This window comes from Muntiacus reevesi, chromosome 11, assembly GCF_963930625.1.
Source record: "Muntiacus reevesi chromosome 11, mMunRee1.1, whole genome shotgun sequence".
NCBI lineage: Eukaryota > Metazoa > Chordata > Mammalia > Artiodactyla > Cervidae > Muntiacus > Muntiacus reevesi.
Window position 1 is genome coordinate 14,881,814 of NC_089259.1, and position 27,009 is coordinate 14,908,822.

Sequence of the window (27,009 nt, forward strand, 5' to 3'; positions counted from 1 at the left end):
CTAGATCCTAGCAAGAGCTGACAGAATCATTCTGGTTCTTTCAAGTCACAACTGGGGACAGGAAAAAAAAAAAAAAACCATTCACCTAAATGAGCTAGATACATATGTTCCATATATGAGTTCCATATATATGGTCAAATGATCTTCAGGGCGCCAAAAACACTAAATGAGGGAAGGAAAAGTTCCTTCAAAAAACAGTGCTGGGAGGTGTGGTTTTCTACACAGAATAAATGAAGTGAGAACCTTATCTTACACCATATACAAAAAATTAACTTAAAAGGTATTGAAGATTTAGATGTAAGGTCTAAAACTATAAAACTCCTACAAGAAAACATAGAGGAAAGTGTTCATGACACTGGAGTTGGCAATTATGTCTTAGCTCTGATACCAAAAGCACAGGCAACAAAACCAAAATCAACAAATAGGACACATCATACTTTAACAACTTCTGTGCATCAAAAAAACACCACCAAGAGAATGAATAGGCCATCTATGAAAAGGGAGAAAATACCTGTAAATCATGTATTTTTACAAGTAAAATATCATGTAAATCATGATAAGAAGTTAACATCCAGAATAATGGATTTCTATAATTCAACAAGAAAATCAAATTAACTCAATTTAAAAATGCATAAAGGACTTTAAACAGACATCACTCCAAAGATGACATACAAGTGGCCGGAAACCAATGAAAAGATGCTCCATATCATCAGTTATTAGCAAAATACAAATCAAAATCACAGTATCATTTCACGCCAGTCAGGATGACTGCTATCCAAAACACAGAAAACAATAAGTGTTGATGAGAATGTGGAGAAACTCAAACTCTTGTAACACTCTTAATGGGACTCCAAAGTGGTGCAGCTGGTATGAAAAACAGTATCAAAGTTTCTCTAAAATTTAAAAATGAAATGAAACCACATATGATCTGGCAATCCCATTTCTGAGTTTATGTCCAAAAGAATTGAAAGAAGGGTCTTAAAGAGATGTTCACACATCCATATTCATAACAGCACTATTTACAATAGCCAAGAGGTGGAAGCAGCCTGTATGTTCACTGACAATGAGTGGATAAACAAAATATGGCATATAGATGATGGAATATTATTCACCCTTAAAAAGGAAAGCAATCCTGTTATGTGTACAGCATGGGTAAACCTTGAAGACCTAGTGCTAAGTAAAATAAGCCAGTCACAAAGAGACAAAGTGATTCCATTTATATGAGGTATCTAAAGGAGTCAAATTCATAGAAACAGACAGAATAGTGGTTACTGGGGGAGTGGGGGATAGGTTGTTTTAGGGGTACATGGTTTCAGATTTGCAAGATAAAAAGTTTTGGAAATCTGTTTCATGACACTGTGAAAAAAAAACTATATATATACACACACACGCATATATAAAACAATACTGAATTGAACATTTAAAAGTGGGTAAAATTAGAAATTTTATGTTTCTTAAATAATAATGATTTGCTATGTTATTAACATTTATTGAAGTAGTCATACTTCAATATGGTAATTATTAGGTAGAGTTTAAAAAACACTAAAAAATCCAGGATAGTAACGCCTAAAAGCTTCTGAATTACGGATTTCAAGAAAGTAAGATTATTAAAAATCCTACTTACCTTGGCTTGTCCCTTTTTTCTCTTTGTCTTTCAAACTCTCGTCCTCTGTCCTTTCCATCTCTTGGTTTTTCCTCTATCCTGTCTTTCACTTTATACTTTTCTTTGTATTTTTTCCCCAGAGCAATGTCTTCCTGTATAGGAGGGGGTGGGCTAGGAGTTCGAGGTCCTTTCTTCTTACTTTGGTTGCTTTTTGAATTCCTAAAGTTAACACAAAGCTGTCAGAAGTCTGAAGACTTTTAGAAGGTGAAATAAGTTTTTTTTTTTTCATTTTAACAAAGCACAATTAAAGAATGGTTAGCATTCCTTTCAATAGTTTGCCATTTACTATTTTATATACTAGTAATCAATATCCCCCCAACAAAAAAAAACCCAGAGAAATGAGCAAATATTTACTTGCTACCTATTTCATTAACAGTGTTTACTATTTAATTTTAAAAGGTAGATTTCTGAGAAAAGATAGAGGTGGAATAGGAGGAGATTTAGGAAAGAAAATGCCATTAAAAAAAAGAACTGAAAAAATTTTAAGCTTATTATAAAAAAGTAGATAGGAAAGTAAAAATCACCTACAATTCGTTACCCAAGGACAGCCGATAGTAACACCATGGATAAACATCCACACTTTTTCCATGTCTCTTTTCCTTTTTTCTTCCCTGCCTACCGCCATATGCACAGTCATAAAGCAATGCTTTTTAAAAATTGTTTGTACTACATACAGTATTGGTATATTTCTATAACAAAAAGTGGATTCTTATAATTATTCTTATGGACTATACAGAATTCCCCTAATAGATAAGCTCTATAACTTCTTTATAAACAATTTCACATTGATAAGGTTTTTAGGTGGCTTCCATGTTTTCAGCATTATAAAGAACAATTACATCAAGTATAAATGAAACCCTAAGCATTGTTAGTAAACATTTATTTAAATCTTTGTTTTATATATTAAACATTCATTTAAATGCTTTTCCAACTCTTAGACTACAGAGATAATCCTTTAAATTTTAGAATTTTGTCTTTCATGGTTTTAATCTATCTGGAACTGACTTTCTCTGAGCCCTTACACATTACAAATTGTCTTCATACCTTGACAGTTGTTTGACTGAATACTAGAGCATTTCAGAATGATATCTTTTTCCCTCAGAGCTCTATAAATACTGTTACAATATCTTGCAGCGTTTAGTGTTTTGGATGAAAAGTCCAAAGAGAGTCAATTACTTTTCCTATGCAGGTTTTTCAGCTTTTCCGCTGGTATGCTTAAAAAACATCATTCTTTGGAAATTAAAAATTTCATCAAGATAAATCTAGGTTTTCTTTTTTAACCTTTTCCAGTACTCAGCGTGCTGTTTCAATCTGAAACCTTAAGTGTTTTGCTCATTGTTTTTCCTATTCTTATTTCATCAATTCTCCACAGGACCTGGGGCTCTCTAGTTTGCTTTAATGCAGTTACTGCATATCTCCTAGGTCACTCATCCATTATCTTTCATTATTCCCATCTCTCCTTTTGCATTCCAGTATCTTAAATGTGTTTTCAAATTCAGTAAGTTTTCTTTTAATTCTAAATTTGGCAATCTCATTATTCTGTTATTTCCAGTATAAAAATCATTTTCATTCCAAAATATCCTTGTTCACAGACTGCTTTAATTTTTTCACGATCAACTGCTCTCAACAGATCAATGCAATATCCTCTCAAATCATACTAAGATTCTGGATTAATTTATTATTTCAATTCATTCCTATTTTCTGCAACATGGAACATTCAGTCTGGTACTGAGTTTTAAAGGGGTCCTTTCTTTTCCGGTATCGGGAAAGTTTTCACTAGCTACTTATTTCACTACCTATTGATATTTATAAATTATGACCTATGCCAAAATCCTAGAACTTACTACCTGTGACCTTGAGTTCTCTAGCCCAAGATTCCTTAGTTAACTAAAAAAGTAACAGGTAGTATCTTCCTCAAAATTGCTGGTAAGACTAAAAACAGATAAAAAAAAGCAACTGACTCAGAGTGGGCATTCAGAAAATTTGCCTTAGTCTTTCTCCCTACTTATTATCACAGATATGGCAAACCATTCAGCAAGTCAGAAATTATTAAAATATGACCAGATCTGCTTTTCATCTTTGTCTTCTGCCAAAAACCATTATTAGGTCTACATTACCTCACTGCATATTTATGAGATGACTGAGACCTTTAATGTATTTAACAGGTAAGTGATAAATGTCTTTTCCATTTAAAAGACAGACTGGGAGTGGGGGAGGGAAGAGCGAGGGGACATGTATACTTACAGCTGATTGAGTTGTTGTATAGCAGAAACCAAAACATTTTAAAGTAACTGTCTTTCAATTAAAAAAGACACACTAATCAATCGTTGATACAGATAGTATCAACATTACTAAAAACCCATTTTCAACCATTATCATTTCAAAATGATAGAGGAATTCTTGACACAAACTGTATTTTCACATTACTGCCTGTGACAGAGACTAACTAGGTATTTACTAAACTTTTCTCCTGACCATACTGTTGAATGATACTCTATAGACATTTATAAAGTTAGATGTGACCAAATAACCAAGTTCTGGCCATAAGAACATAAGAGGAAGTGATGTATACCACTTCCAGGCCTAATTAATAAAAAAAAGTCTCTCATATTCCAGGTAATTATAAACTGTATAACTAAATAAGTGCAATACTCTTTTTTACTTTGCATATTTCATTTTTTGGTCCTCAATAATATAGGTAAGTGAAGCCACAGTCAGAAGGAGCTTAGTTACTCAATATCCATGTATAGGAGAAGTGAAAGTCGCTCAGTCGTGTCCAACTCTTTGCGACCCCATGGACTATAACCTACCAGGTTCCACCGTCCATGGGATTTTCCAGGCAAGAATACTGGAGTGGGTTGCCATTTCCTTCTCCAGGAGATCTTCCCGACCCAGGGATTGAACCCAGGTCTCCCACATTGTAGGTAGGCGCTTTACCGTCTGAGTCACCAGGGAAGTCATGTATAGGAGAGTTACCTCTTAATCAGAAATACTATTCCTTACTTGAGTGAGAAATAAACTTCTGGTTGTGTTAAATTCACATTCTGGGAGTAAGCTATCATAACAACCAAGATTATAACACCACACTCAATAAAGTGCAGAATTTCTTCAAATACCTTCAAAACTATACGTATTCAATAGTTGGGAAACAGTTGTGTCACAGATAGAGTTTGCAAGTGCCTTCCAACAGAATGGGCCAAAATTGGTCTTGTGCACTCTGCAGTCAGCAAGATCTTTCAACATTTTTTTAAGTCAAATGATCGTGCTTTTAGGGGCACAGAGCTCACTTCCTATTTGGGGCACAGAGCTCAATTATCTACTTCCATCACTTTTTAAGGCCTATCTCTCTCTCTCTCTCCCCAAAACTTAATTCTTTTGAATAGCTTTTGACACACTTCACACATCTTTGCACCAAAAAATTACTGATATAAAAAAAAATTTTCTTAATAAAAACTGAGAAACAACAGAGATGAACAGAAACAATAAAACATGTATTGATTTTAAGCCACTCTTACATCTTAGGATAAAGCTTAGTATCAGACTATCTCTCACAACAAATGTCACAGAAAACTGCTAACGTTCAGGGAGAAGTGTGAGTCTTAATTTGTCTGTGATTATCTCTGTTCCTTCAATACGATAACCACGTAAAACCAAGGAGTTAGGTTACCTGATTTCCCCCTCGATTTACTTACTGGCATTGGTTGCAATATTCCACTGAATTTTAACTTAAATTCTAATCATTACTTGTTGTCGAATGTTTATCGTATGATCCACAATGAAACTATAAGTTGATGATCTGACACCCTCTAGGCAATGTAAACTGCATGACTACAGAAGTGCTATATCCAATTCAGTGTTTTCTTTGTATCTTTAATGTACTGTTTTCCAGGTCCTTCTATGTCTATTATTAAATTAATGATGCATCTTAAACTCAGGATCACATAATACAGAAATATAATAGTTAAATCAATAAAATTATTCATGTGTGCATGTTAAGTTGCTTCAGTGATGTCTGACTCTTTGCAACCCCATTGACTGCAGCCTGCTAGGCTCTTCTGTCCATGGGATTCTCTAGGCAAGAACACTGGGTTGCCATTTCCTCCTCCAGGGATCTTCCCAACCCGGGGATTGAACCTGCATCTCCTAAGTCTCCTGCATTGGCAGGTGGGTTCTTTACCACTAATGTCAACTGGGCAGCCCCCAATAACTCATGCTCAATATTGAAAGGATAAGTCAATTACCAATAAGACTGTTAGAGAAGACTATATGAAAAACAGGATGAAAGTAACCCTTCAACTAAATAGGTATCAAAACTTTTTATGAAGAGATTAAATACTGAAGATTTCATAAATAACAAGGATAAGAAAATGAAAAGGAGTGTTTCTGGTATGCTGGGTTTTGGGGGGAAACAAATGGAATTAGGGGAATTTATATAATTGGTTAATTAATTAAAAGGAAAAAGAACAGATGGGTTAAATCTTATCACTCTGTAGTTCGACTTCTTTCATATCCCTTTACTCAATTCCAGGAGCAAAGGAGAGAATTAAGCCTACTTTACAGAGTGCCTTAGTATAAGGCAAAGCTCTTTGAAGAGTAGGTGCTATGGAAATATACAATAGTGAACCATCAAGATGCCAGTCTTCAGGAAGCTTAAATTTAATAGAAGTTGTAAAACATGTATACCACAGCTAAAATATAATAATGGAAATAGCAGTTAGTATTATGCAAAAGGTATAAATAAAATCTGATAGATATACAAAGGGAGCAGAAATTATGTTCAGTAAGGAGAAATGGGAAATCTTAATGCAAAGACAGAATTTGAGCTAGACATCGAAAGGACTAAAGATGATGAGTGTAGGAGAAAGACTGGACAAAAATATGGACAAGACTGAGAAGATCAATATATGAATTCCCCTCTAAAAAATCTGAATTTCATTCAGTAGAATAGAAAACTACTGAGTTTTTCAATGACAAAATAAATTAATAGGAATTATTCTTTTAAGGTATCTCTTACAACATTTGTAAAGTGAACAGTTATGGCAGCTGAATGAATACATTTACATGTGTGAGGGAATGGACACTAGATAAAGTAAATATAGTTTGTAGGATGATATATTAATAATAAACTAGGCAAGAAGTAAACGAAGTCTAGAATAGGGTTAAAGCCTCCAAAAACTAGAGGGAGAACAAATATAAATTTCATAATGGGGTCATACAGACATCTACCAACTGGTCAAATATCGAGAAAAGGTTTTCAGTTTAGACTTGCTCTTAAATAATAAATTAGTGTATGCCCTTTAAGTGAAATCAAATTTAAAATTTAAAGAGTACAGATGACATTTAATGGAAAACTATCTCCTGCCTTATTTTCAACCCCTCAATGTAATTTATTTCTATCCTTATTCTTTCAACTGGCTACTACAACAATTCTAAAAAATGTATTCATACTGCTTCATACACCAGGAGACAAGAAGAATGTTGTTCACTGTGCATAATGTGTAATAACTAAAACCTGGAAATGACTTAAATGTTCAGTAACAAAAAAGTAAATATATAAATATTAACATGAAAGAACAATGGCTATATATATCAACATAGGTAAATGTAAAAAACTGCCAAAAAAGCCAAGTAAAACAGTAAATTGCAGAAGAAAAGTTGTATCTATATTAAGACTAAATAAATGAAAATATTACATGTTGTAAGATAATACAATATGAAGTATAAACACACATGCACAAGTATCATAAACAACAAATTCAAGGGGGAAGGGCAGGAAATACACCAGCTTAGTTCTGAGGAAAAAAAAGTTCTGAAGTATATATAAGTATGGTACAGATCTTTGTTTCATCATTCTCTATAATTTTCTTTTAAGTGGAAACTTTCCATACTTTTTTTTTTAAATAAAAAAGCTTATATTAAATGCTCGATGTATTAAAAGTATCCTTTTGTAATCTACTAAGTAATTCTTTTGAATATCATGTCAGAAGAAGCTATTTCATTCTGGCACTATTTATCACCCTACTGACCTCTGCTGGTCCAACAATGGAGAAGATACTGCAGTTGTCTTCCTGTCTTTCTTGCTAGTTGAAGATGATGACTTAGGGCTTGATTTTCTCTTTGGAGATTTGCTAGACTTTCTTAGAGAAGGTGATGGAGACAACTTTGATCTAACCACTTCTGGTGAAACCTTTCAAAAGAATTCAGTAAGTCAGAAAGTATACTAATCATGGTTGCTATAATCAGACAACAAAGCAACAACAACAAACTTCAGATAAAACATTAAGTGTTATGACAGCCACCACACATTACTATCAGCCTGGCTCCTAAACCTATACTGTTAACCAATATGTTAACTGTCCCAACATTAATATCAAAAGTAAACGTGAAGTTGCTCAGTCGTGTCTGACTCTGTGACCCCGTGGACTGTAGCCCACCAGGCTCCTCTGTCCATGGGATTCTCCAGGCAAGAATCCTGGAGTGGGTTGCCATTTCCTTCTCCAGGAAGATCTTCCCTACCCAGGGACTGAACCCAGGTCTCCTGCACTGCAGGCAGACTCTTTACCATCTGAGCCACCAGGGAAGTCATAGGCAGTTTGTAGGCTCTTATTTGGAGCTTATGATTGTTAATAGGGAAGCGACAGCAAGGTTGCAGAGAGAGCTGACCGGAGCTGGCATGGCTGGGGCAGGATGGCCAGGCTCATCACAGACAGTCTAAAACAAAATTCTCCTCAGCACCGGTGGCACCAGGTTCTCCAGCCCCTTCTATATCTGCCACACAGCTATATACATTAGTATCAATAAAGCAAACTAAAATTATGAAATTTCCAAATCTCCTCAGAAAAATCACAAATTATATTCAAATATATTTTATCTCTTTCTACTCTTTAGAAAAGAAGCAAGTACTCTATAGAGATAGCATGGGCCTAAAAATCAGGTGTATATAGATTCGAGTCCCATTTCACATTAGTTGGTGACTCCAGGCAACCGAAACTCAGTTTGTTTATCTGTTCAATAATAAAAATATGCCCTATTTATCTAATAGAGTAATGTGAAGATTAATTGATTAACATGTATGAAGTATCAATATCCCAATACAATTTGAGATGTAGCAAGCAGTTAATGAGTTCTCCAATCAATATCCATGTTGATGTTAATTACTAACATATTTCAATAAATAGCATACCTCCTTTTTAATAATAATTTCTTCTCTTTTCTCCATGTTTTCTTGTTCCAGCTTCATTAATTCCCTCTGTATCTTTTGACGCTTCATTTCCAAGGACAACTCATGAACATAATCATAATTGATATCTCCATTGTCAGAATCTTTAAAATAAAAATTCCATTACTTTTCAAAAACTATTATAGTTATTTAAACCAAAAATTATAGCAATTTTTTCAACTATTTTTAATACAAATTAAAATGGTAGATTCTTTAATAAGAGTAACACACTTCTAAAAAATAAAGGAAATATATACTGTTTCTACCTGGAGGAGGGCATGGCAACCCACTACAGTATTCTTGCCGAGAGAATCCCCACGGACAGAGGAACCTGGCGGGCTACAGTCCATGGGGTCACAAACAGTCAGACCTGACTGAATGACTAAGCACAGCAGCATGCTGTGTCTATAAACAATTAAAACTGATACAGCGAATTTCTTTATGAAAAACCAGTCTTAATGTTCCTAGGTTTCTGTAAGTCATTTTGGGTTGTTTGGGGGTTGGCTTTTTGGTTAGATGGAATTTTTAAAAGATATAATTAAAATACTCAGCTACAAACTCTAAGTATTAAGGCTACCAAAACCTTTAATATTTCATACTGTATATGATGTGATTCATTATCTCCCTGCTTTTCTTAATGACTCATTAGTATTAAGGTTACATTAAATGCAAAATATTGTTTCTGAAGTTTTGCTTTTTAATTAATATCATTACTAAAAGTAATTTTAATACTAATGTGTACATGAGCTCATTTCTGAATGATCTATAACATTTTCATTATAAATGGTTTGTAGCAGTTCCTTAGATTAGAACTGTCCATCTCTTCAATAGATCTGATACCATGTACTATTTCTATTTACCCTTTCAAAGAAAAGAATATGAAGGTTAAAGAGGGGAAGACAAGGAAGAGTGATGCTCAGACTATTTCATTACAAATGCATATAGATGTTTTCAGAGCCAGCTGGCACTGTTATCTCTCTGTTATTAATGTCAACAGGCCTAGAGGAGGAAATTTCACTGACTGCTATCCTAACACCTGACCACATTGGGACTGACCACTTATAAACTGAAGAGCCTTCTCAAATCACACTTTGAGAACTTAAGATCATCATTTCTTAACCTGGGGTAAATAAAGTGAAGAACTAAAAAACAAAAAAGATAAAGGAGTCCTACTTGATTGCTTAAAGGACAAAAATATGGACATCACTGACATTCTTTATATATAAAGAATTCCTACTAATTAAAAGGAAAAATGGTCAAAGGACATGAACAGGCAATTCATAAAAAGAAATGCAGATGATAGATAAATAAGTCTTTTTCATGTATTAAAGAGTCATTTTTTCCCCTTAATGGTAATATTTGGTACTGGCAAAGGTACAGATAAAAGGTATGTTCATTCTCTGGAGGTAGCGATGTAAACTAATACATCCAGCCTGGACAATAATTTGGCAGCCATGAGTAAAAACCTTAAGAACATTCATATCTTTTAATATGACAATTTTACTTATAGAAATCTATTGCAATTAATAGATATAAAAATAAAGCTTTAAATGTATAGTCTTCTATACTGCCCTACAGAAAGATCTCTCCATGTCATACACTAGGTCAAACAACTTCATTTTAACATCTGCAACACATTTCATGATACGAATATATCAGAGTTTATTTAACCATTTTCCTTCTGAGAGTTAGTTCGTTTTCAATATTTTGCTGTTATAAACAAGACTTCAATGAACATTGTGATGCCTACTTTGGTTTACAAGTGCAAGTATTTTCTTTTCAGAACAGATTTCTCGAATTAAATTTGCTGGAGTAAGTGTAATTTTTAATTTGCCAAACTATACTTGTTTGTTTGGCAATTGTTTGTTTGGCAAACAATATTTTTTTTTTTTTTCTGACAAACTATACTATTGCCAAGTAGTAGTATATTGCCAAATATACTCCAGAATTTGATATTAATGTTTATATTAATATAATTTATATTATATTTTTATAATATTGCCAAACTATACTCAGAAATTTTGGGGGCTTCCCTGGTGGCTCAGACGGTAAAGAATCTATCTGCAATGTGGGAGACCTTCGTTCGATCCCTGGGTCAGGAAGATCCCCTGGAGAAGGGAATGGCAACCCACTCCAGCATTCTTGCCTGGAGAATTCCATGGACAGAGGAGCCTGGCAGGCTGCAGTCCACGGGGTCACAGAGTCGGACACGACTGAGAGCCCACACTTTCACTTTCATACTCAGAAACAGGTTTACCAGAGTAAATTTCCACTTGATAATATTCGTATTTTTCACTTCTTCCAGTATGACGGGTGAAGAATGCTATCTCTTTATTTTCATTGATATTTCCCTATAGTAAAGCTGAGCATTTACTGGCCATTTCTATTTCCACTATGCATTACATACCCAATTTTTTTTATTTTTTGCCCATTTTTCAACTGAACTCCTTTTCTTATGTGTTTGTGGAAGTTCATTATATGTTTATACAGTGTTTTTACTATATGCTTACACACGACACATGTCAAGTATTTTCTTTTAGTGATCTATTTTTAATAGATGACTTCTATGTTTAGTTAGGTACAAAATTTTAAATCCTTATATAATCAAATCTTTTATGGATTCTGGATTTTATGCTTATTTTAGAAGAATGTACATACCTCCAAGATTTCCCAAATATGTTCATACATTTTCTCTTCTACTACAATGGCATTTTGGTTTTTATATTACTGCATTGGTCTTTGTGGTAAACAAATATGGTCAGTTTAAGAACCAAACAAAAAATAAAGACTTGGGGAATGGGAGCTGGAAATACATAAGACAAGTGGGGATGATGAAAAGCTTTATAGGTACATAACAATCTATACGGGATCCTATAGGCAATGGGAAATCAGAGAATTTTAAATAGAGGAGTGAAATGAACTAATTTATTCTTTTAGAAGTTCACTCTAACTCACAGAGTGAGAGAAGATATTTATAATATGTATACTGATTAAGAGATTTCATATTCAGACTATATAAAGAACGTGCTGTGTGCTTCAGTCATGTCCGACTCAGCGACCCCATGGACTGCAGCCTACCAGGCTCCTCCGTCCATGGGATTTTCCAGGCAAGAGTACTGGAGTGGGGTGCCATGGCCTTCTCCGTACAATGAACTACTATATACTAATAAGAGTTAATGAACTATAACTGTGTTCAAAAATCTTACAAACACATTGTTTTGGCTAAGCACAGAAAGAGTACATGCTAAAGATTTCATTTATGTAGACGTCAGAAACAGACAAAAGTAACCCATGGTGGTAAAAATCAGACAGCAGGTACCTTGAGGAGGTGGAGGCTGGGAAAGTAGTGACTCAAAAAAGGGAGCACGAAGGGGTTTATGGGATACGAGTAATCTTCTATGTATTGATGTGTGCTCCTTACACAAGCCTGTTCTACTGGTGAAAATTCAGTAAGTTGTACACATGAATCATGTACTCTTCTGAAAGTTATTATTATACTTTAATAAAAGGAAATCTTTTGTGAAGATCAGTCTGGGGTTCAAGCAGAGAATGATTTAGGAGACAAGACTAATCTCAACGCATGAGGTTAGAGAATTATTTGTAAAACACACTTATAGGCAACAAATAAGTATCTTAAGAACTAGAATATTAGTAGTAGTAATTTAGAGAAACAGGTGGTTTTGAAAGACACTCAACAGATACAAATGTTGAGATTTATGTTAAGTGTATGGGTTGAGCGGAAGGAGTCTCAACAATGACCCTTAGACTTTCGGTAAACCAGTAGGAAAATTGATGCCTTTAAGATATGGAACTCAGGTAGAGATATCCAACTGGTAATGCCTCAATTAAGAGCTCTACATATTGGGAGTCATTAATATGTAAATGTTAATGATGCCCTGGGAGCATGATTTCATCTAGGAGAAAAACTGAAAGTGAGGGGAGAAAAAGTCTTGGGAAGTGGGAAGGGGAAACAACTAAAAGTTTTTAAAGCAGCTTCTAAAGACAAGTGGGTCTCAAAGAGCAGTATGAGGACTCCCTGAGATCTCCAAGACAATTTCTGGAGTTCCAGAAGATCAAAAGTATTTCCATAATTCTACATTATTTGCCTGGTTTACTCATTCTCTAGAGTATATAGTGGCATTTTCCAGATGTCACATGATATGTAATATCATTAACAGACTGAATGCAGAAGCAGACACAAAAACCTAGTTATCTTTCATTAAGGTAGTTAAGTTTACTTTAAGAAGTTAAAACGATTTGCAAAAACATTTAAAATATTGCCACCTCCTCCAATTTTTATTTTTGCTTTTGCAAAGCATGGCTGTTTTCCATAAAACTGTAAGCTAGATTTACTACTGTCACTGTTTAACAAATTTAAATTTAAAAATTTTCTCAGACTTAACTTCTAAAATGGAAACTACTGAGGCAGATAATCCACAAGAAGAAAAGCTCTCCAGGGTCCTTAAAAAGAGTGAAAAGTGTCCTGAGACTGAAATGTTTGAGAACTACTCATACAGACCAAACTTCTGCAGGGTCTAGCTAAAATTGCTATTTCAATTGAAAATGCAGAGGGTAAGCATATTAAATGAGTTCAGTCTCACTCTCTAATTCTATGCTTCAACATTTCTTCAAACAGAAACTTTTAAACCAGAGCGATTTACAATAATCAGAACCTATGAGTTTTAATATTGTTACTCTGCTTATTTAACTTATATGCAGAGTACATCACGAGAAACACTGGGCTGGAAGAAGCACAAGCTGGAATCAAGTTTGCCAGGAGAAATATCAATAATATCAGATATGCACATGACACCACCCTTATGGCAGAAAGTGAAGATGAACTAAAAAGCCTCTTGAGGAAAGTGAAAGAGGAGAGTGAAAAAGCTGGCCTAAAGTTCAACATTCAGAAAACTAAGATCATGGCATCTGGTCCCATCACTTCATGGGAAACAGATGGGGAAACAGTGAAAACAGTGTCAGACTTCATTTTTTGGGGGGCTCCAAAATCACTGCAGATGGTGACTGCAGTCATGAAATTAAAAGACACTTATTCCTTGGAAGGAAAGTAATGACCAACCTAGATAGCATATTAAAAAGAGACATTACTTTGCCAACAAAGGTCCATCTGGTCAAGGCTACGGTTTCTCCAATGGTCATCTATGGATGTGAGAGTTGGGACTGTGAGGAAAGCTGAGCGCCGAAAAATTGATGCTTTTGAACTATGGTGTTGGAGAAGACTCTTGAGAGTCCCTTGGACTGCAAGGAGATCCAACCAGTCCTTCCTAAAGGAAATCAGTCCTGGGTGTTCATTGGAAGGACCAATGCTGAAGTTGAAACTCCAATACTTTGGTTACCTCATGTGAAGAGTTGACTCACTGGAAAAGACCCTGATGTTGGAAGGGATTGGGGGCAGGAGGAGAAGGGGACGACAGAGGATGAGATGGCTGGATGGCATCACCGACTTGATGGGCATGAGTTTGAGTGAACTCTGGGAGTTGGTGATGGACAGGGAGGCCTGGTGTGTTGCGATTCATGGGGTTGCAAAGAGTCGGACATGACTGAGTGACTGAACTGAACTGATGAGCTTTAAAATCAAGAGAAAACCTAAGAAACAGCCATGTGAATATTTTGTATGTAAAAGTACTATAAGAGACATTTACTCACCTTTTAAAAGAATTTTACATATAAAAGGCTCTTGCAGTAAAAATCAGTTTAGTTTTTATAAAGATGAGTCTAGAGCAAAGCGTTGGGAAGGGATAGATAGCACACAAGGAGCCTCTGGAAGGCCAAAGAGTTAAACTCCACGAGTGACAGATAGATGCCAAGGGGAAAGTGTTTCAGGAAGAAAGGTTATGGGATGTGTCACATGCTGCAGGAAGATTACAGGAGAAAGAGAAAAGTATGTCTCCATTTATTTAGCAAAAAGGAGGTTATTGTGACCTTAAAGAGCAGTTTTAGTGAAGATGCGCATCAGAAGACGGAATAAACATGAAATGAAAAGCTACAATTTAGCTGTCAAGGGGGAATAAACAAGGCAATGACTAAAAATAAAATGGTGAAAAGAGAAAATGTGCCAAGACAGATCTTAAAGCTAAAAGAGAGAATGTAAGATAAACAAACAAGATTGCAGAGGTGGAAGGAAATCAGGTAACTCTAACCTCATGCAGCAGGAGGAAAGCCTCTTATTAAGAACAAGAGGGAAATAAAGTTCAGTGAATAAAAACTAGTTTATAGATGTGCTGGCAGGAAGCTGAAAGAGTCTGTGGATAAAGAGTTACATCATTTGTGTGTTGTAAATAGCAAGTAGGAGAAAGGGGTTGGAAGGGTGGAGATTTAAGGAGAGGGTTTGAAAGAGCTACTATGAAAAAAGGAGCAAACTGAAGCAGGCTTTTCTGAACCTTTAAAATATTCAACAATTAGCATGTGATACTGTAATGGAACTACAGAAGTTTCTATTTTTAAAAATAAGCATCCAATGTATTGCAGAATTTTTTTTCAAAAAAATAATTAAAATGAAAAGGAAAAACGTTGGGTGTCTTAAGCGTTAATCCCTTAGAATTTAGAAAAAGTTAGCCATTCAACTTTGAACAGTCAAGGTTTGGAATATTTACTGCTATTCTGTAGGAGGTATTAGTGTTACTTTTGAAATCCCAATGAACAAATAGAGAAGTTTCCTATTTGTTCTTAGAAGCAAATTTATAACAGACAATACTGTATAAAGATGGAATGGATTTCCTTAAAAAGTACTGACGTTCAAATTGCTGGAGCTAGTGGAGGTGATGGAACTCCAGTTGAGCTATTTCAAATCCTGAAAGATGATGCTGTGAAAGTGCTGCACTCAATATGCCAGCAAATTTGGAAGACTCAGCAGTGGCCACAGGACTGGAAAAAGTCAATTTTCATTCCAATCTCAAAGAAAGGCAATGCCAAAGAATGCTCAAACAACCACACAATTGCACTCATCTCACACACTAGCAAAGTAATGCTCAAAATTCTACAAGCCAGGTTTTAACAGTACGTGAACCATGAACTTCCAAATGTTCAAGCAGGTTTTAGAAAAGGCAGAGGAACCAGAGATCAAATTGCCAACATCCACTGCATCATCGAAAAAACAAGAGAGTTCCAGAAAAACATCTATTTCTGCTTCATTGACTGTGCCAAAGACTTTGTGTGGATCACAATAAACTGTGGAAAATTCTGAAAGAGATGGGAATACCAGACCACCTGACCTGTCTCTTGAGAAACCTGTATGCAGGTCAGGAAGCAACAGTTAGAACTGAACATGGAACAACAGACTGGTTCCAAATAGGAAAAGGAGTACGTCAAGGCTGTATATTGTCACCCTGTTTATTTAATTTATATGCAGAGTACATCGTGAGAAACACTGGGCTGGAGGAAGTACAAGCTGGAATCAAGATTGCCAGGAGAAGTATCAATAACCTCAGACATGCAGATGACAACATCCTTATGGCAGAAAGTGAAGAAGAACTAAAGGGCCTCTTGATGAAAGTGAAAGAAGAGAGTGAAAAAGTTGGCTTAAAGCTTAACATTCAAAAAACTAAGATCATGGCATCTGGTCCCATCACTTCATGGCAAATAGATGGGGAAACAGTGGCTGACTTTATTCTTCTGGGCTCCGAAATCACCATAGGTGGTGATTACAGCCATGAAATTAAAAGATGCTTACTCCTTGGAAGGAAAGTTATGACCAACCTAGACAGCATATCAAAAAGCAGAGACATCACTTTGCCAACAAAGGTCTGTCTAGTCAAGGCTATGGTTTTTCCAGTGGTCATGTATGGATGTGAGAGTTAGACTATAAAGAAAGCTGAGTACAGAAGATGCTTTTGAACTGTGGTGTTGGAGAAGACTCTTGAGAGTCCCTTGGACGGCAAGGAGATCCAACCAGTCCATCCTAAAGGAAATCAGTCTTGGGTGTTCACTGGAAGGACTGATGTTGAAGCTGAAATGCCAATACTTTGGCCATGTGATGTGAAGAGATGCCTCATTGGAAAAGACCCTGATGCTGGGAAAGATTGAAGGCAGGAGGAGAAGGGAATGACAGAGGATGAGATGGCTGGATGGCATCACTGACTCGATGGACATGGGTTTGGGTGAACTCCGGGAGTTGGTGATGGACAGGGAGGCCTGGTGTACTGTGGTTCATGGGGTCACAAAGAGTTGGACACGACTGAACAACTGAACTGAACTCTTAAGGTACTTTTCAAGTATTAGTCTATAAGTTTTCAGGGATATTTCTTAAACATTGTAGTAAATAGTTTATGCTTGCAGTCTCTTGGCTGTTGCACATAATTCAACTCATCTACCGCAGCTCAAAAGCAGTCACAGAAAGTACGTAGCCAATGGACATGGCTGTTCTCCAATAAAATTCTACTGCAAAAACAGGTGTCTGGCCCACAAGCTATAATTTTCTATCCCCTGGTCTAAGTTTTTGGCTATCTGATGAGGAAGAAAGTTACATTCTTAAAGTCTTTAGTTTTGTCAAGTACAGTAGAGTAACAAAGCTGAATACTGAAATAATTATATAAATTATATTAAAATGCCTAGTATATCTACAGATGTGAGTTCCCTCTTTCTGTATTTGGCAATGTGAGACTATAGTGCTCAACTTCTAGATCACAAAAGTAGAGAAGACAGAACACTCATGGTGTGAAAAATAAATGCTTATTTGTTAGAAGACAATGACTTAAAGGTGATTTTCCTAATATTTCATGAACTAATCCCCTAGTTATCATCTGATATCACTTTCTTGAAAGATGAAATCCAACAATTTCTTGGAAATAATCTTCCTAGGTCTTTAAGGTTTAAAAATCTCACTTTTAATATTTTATGCAAAACAATAAACATAAATTTCAATTCTCTTAAACCTTGATACTGAGGGAAGTTAAAGACTTACAAGTGCAACAAATTTCAAAGTAGCATGATGCTGAACAGGTAAGTTCTGGACAGAACAGCTTTCTTAGCTTTTATTCAGCTACATGCCATTTCCTGCCTTATAACTCAGTAAGACATACAAGTCAATTAGATTCTGAAACAATAGGGAGATCACGGCTGGAAAGTGTTCCACGGCTAGAAGTCCACAGAAAAGCCTACAAAGTGAACAATCAATACACTAACTATATAAACAAAGAGTTTTGAAACTCACCATCTCTATTAGTTTCCCACTCTACATTTTCTTCTTCACTTTCTGGAGTTCTTTCCTTAGTGATTTTTATGTCTTCCTTTTCCCTATGTCTCCCTCTTGAAGATTCTTTCTAAAAAGTACATACATACGTATATATGGGTTATTACATTTATAAAAACTACAAGAGGTAGTTACTATAATACAGAATATTTTTAACTTCATCCGTGTTTCATTAAAGAATCAGTTTTTGCAAACACTCATCCACTAAGTGGAGGAAGTAACAAATTCTAGAGTATCACCACAATGAAAAGACTGTACTATTATCTATTTTACTAAAAAACAGCAAATGTACAAAGTTTAAGTTTTTAAAAGACACAATGAAAATCAAATACCTTAATATGCATTTGATAGTATACTACATATTCAGTTTCTACATGAACATTACAGGGGTAAAGTTTAAAATGGATCAAATACAACAGGAGGAACTGTGATTATATTTTAAAACAACTAGAAAAAGGTTACACTGTTCACAGTAGATTCTCACAAATAACTGCTGATCCAGGACACATTGTATGTTACTAACAAACGAGCATTTAAAGACACCTAAAGGAAAATCCAAACTCATCTAATAATTTTATAAATGCCTTAAAAGAGGGGATTTTCTCTATTTTGGTATGGTAACTAAAATATTTAGAAAAGTTATCTTTATATTGCATCCCAAAAGCCAAAAAGTTTAACATTTTATTCCAGGTATAACAGCAGCCTATACACAAAGCAGGATAATAGTAATGCAGCTTGTAAAATGTAATGAAGTATCCTATTATATAAGATGAAAGCTCTAAACCACATTTGACTACGTGGAAAGAAAACACAACCTGTGTCATGGAATTCTTACCTTCCCACCACAGTGTCTCACTTTTATTAACACTAAATCTTGACTACGAAAGACACTAATACACAAGGATATTAAGTGCCGAAAGTTCTTTCTGGGCATTACCGCTGCTTACAACACAAGTTAACTTATCTTTGTCTTCTTTTTAAAGAACTCTAGTATATAACTGCCCCTAAATTTTACTTATCTAGGTAGGAAGTCATGTTTTAAGTATTACCTGCTAAATGACATATACAGTTGCTGATTCAACAGAGGCTGACAAATATTAAGAGACTATATAATAGAACCAGTCATGACAAAATGGTGAAAGATCAAAAAAGGAAAAGGAAAAAATAAATGCACTCCTATTTGTATGTGAGACAAAAGAAGAAAAAGGAACACCATCTATTTTTACTCTTAAAATATATTCTGTGGAATATTAATGAAGAATTACTCTATATGCCATGCAACTTTTGAATGTTCTGTGAATTAAACCCACATACAAATGTGTGTATATACATATATTTATGTAAATATTTAATAAAATTTACCCTACATATTGAAATTATACAATTTTTGCATTGCCTATTGTTTTCCAGTATGACTCTAATACTACTGTCCCCAGAGATCATATATAACTATTATTAAGTACTAGTGTAGGCTTCAATATGTGGTGGAATTTCAAGTTAGGAGATATGCTTTTGCCCAAAACTTTGTCACTATCTCACCTCAAATTAAAATCCTATGGACAGAGGAGCCTGGTGGGCTACAGTCCATGCGGTCGCAAAGAGTTGGAAATGACTGATCAATTGAGCTCACCTCAAACCATAACAGAGGAAACAATTTTGATAATACCTAAGGCTCAGGTCATCTATTAAAATGTTGTATTTCCTCATTTTTTCCTCTTCAAACAACAGTGTATAACTTGTTAGGCATGTTATTCCTTGTAAAATAAAATTATTTCTTTCCTCTTATCATATTCAAATGTAAAGGGTCTGCCATTACTTGTTTCATGTAGTACAGAATGGTTTGCTCTATCACCTTCTTGCATTTCTTGAATAGAATGGTTTGTCATCTTACTGCTCTTAAATGCAAATATATTAATTACAAGTACAACCGTCTGATTATTATATATTCTAAATTAATCTTTCTGGAACATGTACATGTTGAAATATTTGTTAAAGAACTGCAATATTTTAACCAAAACCCATGAGATGAGATATTTTATGAATTCAGAATTATTCGGATTTCAAAATATATTAAGTAACAACGCCAAAAGGGTCTGGAGCAGCAACCTGTGATCAAACATTCAGTTATTTTTGCAGCAAAACATGTAAATTCACAAACTGGATAAAGGCTATATAATAAGCTTTTTATCAATTAAGATCTGGTTTTGTTGCCAAATAAGTCTTTACTTATTAAGTCTAACTTAGGAAAAATGTTTCTTTTAATAAAAGTCTTTTACATTTCAGAAATGCAGTAAATGTGAACTTTTATTTTCACTTTATATCACTCATATTTATTCCTTAAACATTATATGTATGGACAGGTTATATTTGTTACAAATTTTATTTCTAGCTAGTAAGGAGCCATTAACAAGGTTATTATTTGAAAAGAAGTGTTGAGGCTAACAGAACAGAAAGACAATATTATTAATATAGTACGTGATTAGCAACCATAATAAAATATTAGGGGTCCTTGAAGTAATACAATCCAACCTCACACCCCATGTAGAAAATTTTTTGCTAAATTTTGTGTAGCTGTGCAAGTCTTCTACTAGAAGAATTTCAGGGGAGGAAGTTACTCCCAAGGTCTCCACTGATAGTTCTCCACTGCTGCATTCTTTGCTCCCATTTTTAGACAGCTCTGAACATTAGAAAATTATTTCATATACTGATCACAACTTTCTTATATTGAAACCTCTCCTGAATGTCTACTGATTGGAACTACTTTTGACCTCTACAATCATGTAAAACAAATCTAGTAATTCTTCCACATGATAGCTATTTAAATATTTCAACATTGTTACTAAATCTTTTCAATATCTTCTTATATCAGGGCAAAAATACTCTTCACACTGATCATATATTAACATTTCATATTTTCATACCCTTCACTACTCTGTCATTTTCCCTGAGCACACTAATCTCACAATGTTGCTTCAATAAAATATGATAACTAAAATTAATTTAGTCTTGCCAGAGTAGTATGGAGTATATAGCTTCTACCTCTCCCAGTATAGAACTGAAATTATTCTTGAAATAATGAACTTGTTTTTTGGGGGAAAGGTGTTTGGAGGAGGGAGAAGTGTTTTGGGTGGAGTTTAAATAAATTATAATTTAAAAAGCTATATAAATGTAAACTACAACTTCACATATAATGAAGCCTGTGTGTCTCTCAGTCACGTTCAACTCTTTGCAACTCCATGGACTGTATATAGCCTGCCAGGATCCTCTGTCCACAGGGTTTTCCAGGCAAGAATACTGGAGTGGATTGCCATCTCCTTCTCCAGGGGATCTTCCCAATCCAGGGATTGAACACAGGTCTCCTGCATTGCAGGCAGATTCTTAACCCACTGAATTACCACGGAAGCCCCATCAAAATGAAGTCTAGAAATAGGGTAAACTTCAGGGCTGGGTAAAGTAGTAACACACTTAAGTAAGTAATACACTGAAGTCATTGGAAATCAAATTTTCTTATTGTTTTTCTCCTTTCTTACAACGCTGCTATTCCTATTGTTGACTTCACATGAAGGCACATTTCTTTTACCACAAGGACAAGCAATCTAGATTCACCTGGTATGTGCCTTTCTCCAATCAAAAAATAATTTTTTCTTTCAGTCTAAGTAAGCCAACTTCAGTCTCATGGCCACATCTGAATCAATAATTGATAAAGATAACAGCAACCAGTTAAATGAATTAGGCCTGGTTCCTAAGTCAATTGAATTAGCAAGGAGAAGGGGACTGTTACAACTAGGTTAGGCCAATGAGGGTCCAGCAGTGAATCTGGGATCAATTCCCCAAATAGCAATGCAGCTTCAAAACAAAAAAGCGAATGGATTCTGGGAAGTTCAAAGTAAGTTACACTGTACCTTTGGAACTACACTTTACTTCCTCAAAGTACTGTACAATGCAACACTGTAGAGAGGGCTCCTGAGAGTCCCTTGGACAGCATGGAGATCAAACCAGTCAATCCTAAAGGAAATCAACCCTGAATATTCATTGAAGGACTGATGTTGAAGCTGAAGCTCCAATACTTTGGCCACCTGATACGAAGAGCTGACTCACTGGAAAAGACCCTGATGCTGGGAAAGATTGACGGCAGGAGGAGAAGGGGATGACACAGAGAATAAGATGGTTGGATGGCATCCCTGATTCAATGGACATGAGTTTAAGCAAACTCCAGGAGATGGCGAAGGACAGGGAAGTCTGGCATGCTGCAGAAGTTTATGGGGTTGCAAAGAGTCGGACATGACTGATGGACTGACCAACAACACTTATGACAACTGCAGAGGCCATAAAAGTAAAAAAAAATACACTTTCCAACCTACTACAGATTTTCTTTGTTCACCTTTACTAATGCATTTTGGATCCTCATTCTTCCTGATGTATATCCTTTTAGAAATTATATAATCAAAGTTTTCTGGTAATCAACACCATCAATTTTACCAAAAATTTTCTTTATTATATCCTCATTCTTGAAAAACGGCTTTTCTGGGCAAATAATTATGGGTTCACATATTCATCTCAGCTTTGAAAATATCATTCCACTGTATTTTGGCTTCCATTGTTGTTACTGATGCTGTCCATCATTGTCCATCATCCCTTTGTAGAAAGATCTGCCTGTTATTTCTAGGTGTTCCTAGTATTTTCTCTATGCCTCTCATGTTCTGCGGTTGTAATACTCTACTTGATGATACGTATTGTGCTTTCTACATCTGCAGGCTTATGTCTCATCAATTATGGAAAATTCTCAGCCACTATTTCTTTCAACATTGCCTTTCCCATATTCTATTCCCCTCCCCCAAGGATTCCAATTAGATGTACATTAGATTTACTAAGTTTTTCACCCACAAATATAAATTTCTTATATATTTTTTATAACTTTGTCTTTATAGGCTACATTCTGGATAAATTCTTCAACACCACTTTGCAACTCACCAATTCTCTCTTTGGAGATTATGGTTCTCACCTTAAGGTTTTCAAACCTTTTCAGTTGGGACACTTTTGACCAAGGCTGAAAACTTTAATGAACAATGCTTCATTGTGGCTTTTTGGCCTGAACACAAGCCCAACAACTTAGCTCAGTATATAGCTTTTAGGATACACATAACTGACATTTTAAAATTTTTAAATGATTCACAGATGTGCAATTTTGGATTATTTCAACACTATAAAAACATGGACAGCAAAGAAATTTAGATCTACACGTAGGAAACTGTATTTGTACTACACTGAAGAAAAATCACATAATAGGGTTATCAGAGGTTTTCCTTTAGGAAAAAAAGAAAACCTAGCTTGTCTCAGAATAAGCAGAGTCACAAATAAATAAGATTATAAACTTCAGAAAACATTCAACAGATAACAAAGATCAGGTCATCTTTTAACACCACATTTTAAAAATAAAAAGGGAGGGGACAATTATTAATATTTTTGTATCTATGTACCTAATAATGCTGCACTGAACAGTATAAACTATAGGAGACAGAGAAAGAACTAGACAGAAACACACTACTACTAAGATACTTTAAAAGGCATTCTCAGGGTTCTGGTTCAAGATGGCAGAGGAGAACAATGTACGCTTATATCCTCCTATGAGAGGACCAAAATCACAGCAAGCTGTTGAACAACCATTGACAGGAGGATGCTGGAACCCACCAAAAAATTATACCCCAAAGTATATCAAGTCTAAAGACAAAGAAGCTGCAATGAGATGGCAGGAGTGGCACCAACATGACAAAATAAAATCCCATACCCACCAGGTGGGCAAGCCACAATCTGGAGAATGAGAATACTAAGAAATTCTCCCACTGTGTTGTCAAGGTTCTGAGACCCATGTCAGGCTCCCAGCCCGGGGATCTGGCAATAGGACAGGGAATCTACAGGGAATCTGACTTCGAAGGTCAGTGGAATGTGCTTACAGGATTTCCACAGGACTGGGGAGAACAGAGACTCCACTATTGGAGGGCAGCACAAACAAAATCTTGTGTGCATCAAGACCCAGATGAAAGGAGCAGTGATCCCACAAGAGGCTGAACCAGATCTACCTGCTGTGTGTCTCTTGTGGAGGTGTGCATCAGTAGATGCTCACCATGAGGACAGGGGCACTGGCAACAGCTCTGGAAGGGGCCCCTTTGCATAAGTCCTCTTGGAGGTGGCCATCAACCCTAACATAGAGCCTCTAGACCCCAGGGCTGGGTCACCTCAGGTTAAACAACTAACAGGGAGGGAGCACAACCCCACCCATCAGTTCAGTTCAGTTCAGTGGCTCAGTCGTCCGACTCTGCAACCCCATGGATGCAGCACACCAGGCCTCCCTATCAATCACCAACTCCCGCAGCCTACTCAAACTCATGCCATCGAGTTGCTGATGCCATCCAGCCATCTCATCCTCTGTCGTTCCCTTCTCCTCCTGCCCCCAACCCTCCCAGCATCAGGGTCTTTTTCAATGAGTCAACTCTTCACATGAGGTGGCCAAACTATTGGAGTTTCAGCTTCAGCATCAGTCCTTCCAATGAAGGTTTGGAGAATTTTGAGCATCACTCTACTAGCGTGTGAGATGAGTGCAATTGTGCGGTAGTTTGAGCTACCCCACGTCCAAGGTCAGGGGCGGCGGCTGAGAGGAGCTACCCCACACCCAAGGTCAGGGGCAGCGGCCTAGAGGATGAGACTAGGAGGCTTGTTTAAGAGTCCTGATGGGGTGGACTGGTGGTGGGGAATACTGGGTCTTGTTCTGATGGGCAGGGCCATGCTCAGTAAAACCTGTGACAAACCGAGACAGCATATTAAAAAGCAGAGACATTACTTAACCAACAAACGTCTGTATAATCAAAGCTATGGTTTTTCCAGTAGTCATCTATGGATGTGAGAGTTGGGCCATAAAGAAAGCTGAGTGCTGAAAAATTGATGCTTTTGAACTGTGGTGTTGGAGAAGACTCTTGAGAGTCCCTTGGATGGCAAGGAGATCCAACCAGTCCATCCTAAAGAAGATCAGTCCTGGGTGTTCACTGCAAGGACTGATGTTGAAGCTGAAACTCCAATACTTTGGCCACCTGATGTGAAGAGATGACTCATTGGAAAAGACCCTGATGCTGGGAAAGACTGAGGGCAGGAAGAGAAGGGGGCGACAGAGGATGAGATGGTTGGATGGCATCACTGACTCGATGGACATGGGTTTGGGTGGACTCCAGGAGTTGGTGATGGACATGGAGGCCTGGCGTGCTGCAGTTCATGGGGTCGCAAAGAGTCAGACACAACTGAGCAACTGAACTGAACTGAGTCTCATCCACCAAGAGGGCAGACAGAACCATCCCAATCCCACAGAGACTAGAACATAAAACCACATGACAGGAAGTTAACCAGGATGAAAAAGCAGAGGGTTTTGTCCCAGGTGAAGAGACAAGATAAAACCTCAGAAAAGCAACCAAATGAAGTGGTGACAGGCAACCTTTCAGAAAAAGAATTCAGAATAATTACAGGGAATATGATCCAGGATCTCAGAAAAAGAATAGGGGCAAAGATTTAGAAGATGCAAGAAATGTTTACCAGAGAACGAGACAAACTAAGGTACAAACAGAGATGTAGAATACACTAGAAGGAATTAATAGCAGAACTGATGCAGAAGAATGTACAAGTGACCTGGAGGACAGAATAGTAGAAATCACTGTCACAGAACAGAATATAGAAAAAAGAATGAAAAAAAAAAGAAAAAGAAGAAGAAGAAAGCCTAAGAGACCTCTGGGACAATATTAAACAAACCAACAGCCACATTATAGGGGTCCCAGAAGGAGAAAAGAGAGAACGGACTCGAGAAAATATCTGAAGAAATAACAGCTGAAAACTTCCTTAATATGGGAAAGGAAATAGTCAACCAAGTACAGGAAAAGCAGAGTCCCAGGCAGGATAAACACAAGGAGGAACATGCCAAGACACACAATAATCAAAATGATGGAAATTAAACAAAAAAATATTAAAAGCAAAGGGGGGAAATGACAAATAACATACAAGCAAACTCCCATAAGGTTATCAGCTGATTTCTCAACAGAAATTCTACAAGCCAGAAGGGACTGGCATGGAATATATTTAAAGTGATGAAAGGGAAGAACCTACAACCAATAATACTCTACCCAGCAACACTCTCATTCAGATTTGATGGAGAAATCAAAAGCTTTCCAGACAAGCAAAAGTTAATCAAATTCAGCAATACCAAACCACGTTTACAACAAATACTAAAGGAACTTCTCTAGGCAGGAGACACAAGAGAAGGAAAAGACCTATACAAAATACCCCAAAACAACTAAGAAAATGGTAATAGGATCATACATATCGATAATTATGTTAACTATAAATGGAATAAATTCACCAACCAAAAGACATAGACTGGCTGGGTGGATGAGAACATGTGCACATATGCACTTTCACTCACCACATCACTCTACTTAACCCCTCAAATTGTATGTATTTATTTTATATTATTAGGTTAATCATGTTTCCATTATGGCTTGCAATTGTAATTATCTTTTATTTTTTGTCTGCCTATTGATTGTGAAAACTGATAAACATCTTTTACTATTTAAAAGAAAAGACAGCCTCAAACCAAGATAGATCAAGCAAAGATATGAAAAATACAGGAGATCCAAACAACAGATGTTTCAGATATACTTTAGTAACTGAAAGACAAAAAGCATAAAATATACCTTTATTTTAACAGAGGAAATTCAGAAAAATTGACCATATCTTAGGCCACAAAGTAAACCTCATGAAATCCTAAATACAAAAAGCAATAGTATAGAAGTTATTTTTTTTAATTAAAATAATATACACATAAAACAAAAAGCTCTCAAATCTGAAAAAGTTTAAATATGTCATTAAGCAATCATTGGACCATAGATG

General features: G+C 36.0%; 1 protein-coding gene across 5 annotated transcripts in view; it reads right to left on the minus strand.

Annotated features, from left to right (window-relative positions):
- ZC3H13 (zinc finger CCCH-type containing 13) overlaps window positions 1-27,009 on the minus strand; it is a 96,162-nt gene that overhangs the window by 47,809 nt on the left and 21,344 nt on the right. For all 5 annotated transcript variants that reach the window (XM_065901995.1, XM_065901998.1, XM_065901997.1 and 2 more), the window contains exons 5-8: window positions 18,049-18,157; window positions 8,847-8,986; window positions 7,690-7,850; window positions 1,625-1,822 (exon numbers count right to left, since the gene is read on the minus strand). In XM_065901995.1, coding sequence (XP_065758067.1) covers window positions 1,625-1,822; window positions 7,690-7,850; window positions 8,847-8,986; window positions 18,049-18,157 — 608 coding nt within the window. The remainder of the gene's footprint in view (window positions 1-1,624; window positions 1,823-7,689; window positions 7,851-8,846; window positions 8,987-18,048; window positions 18,158-27,009) is intronic.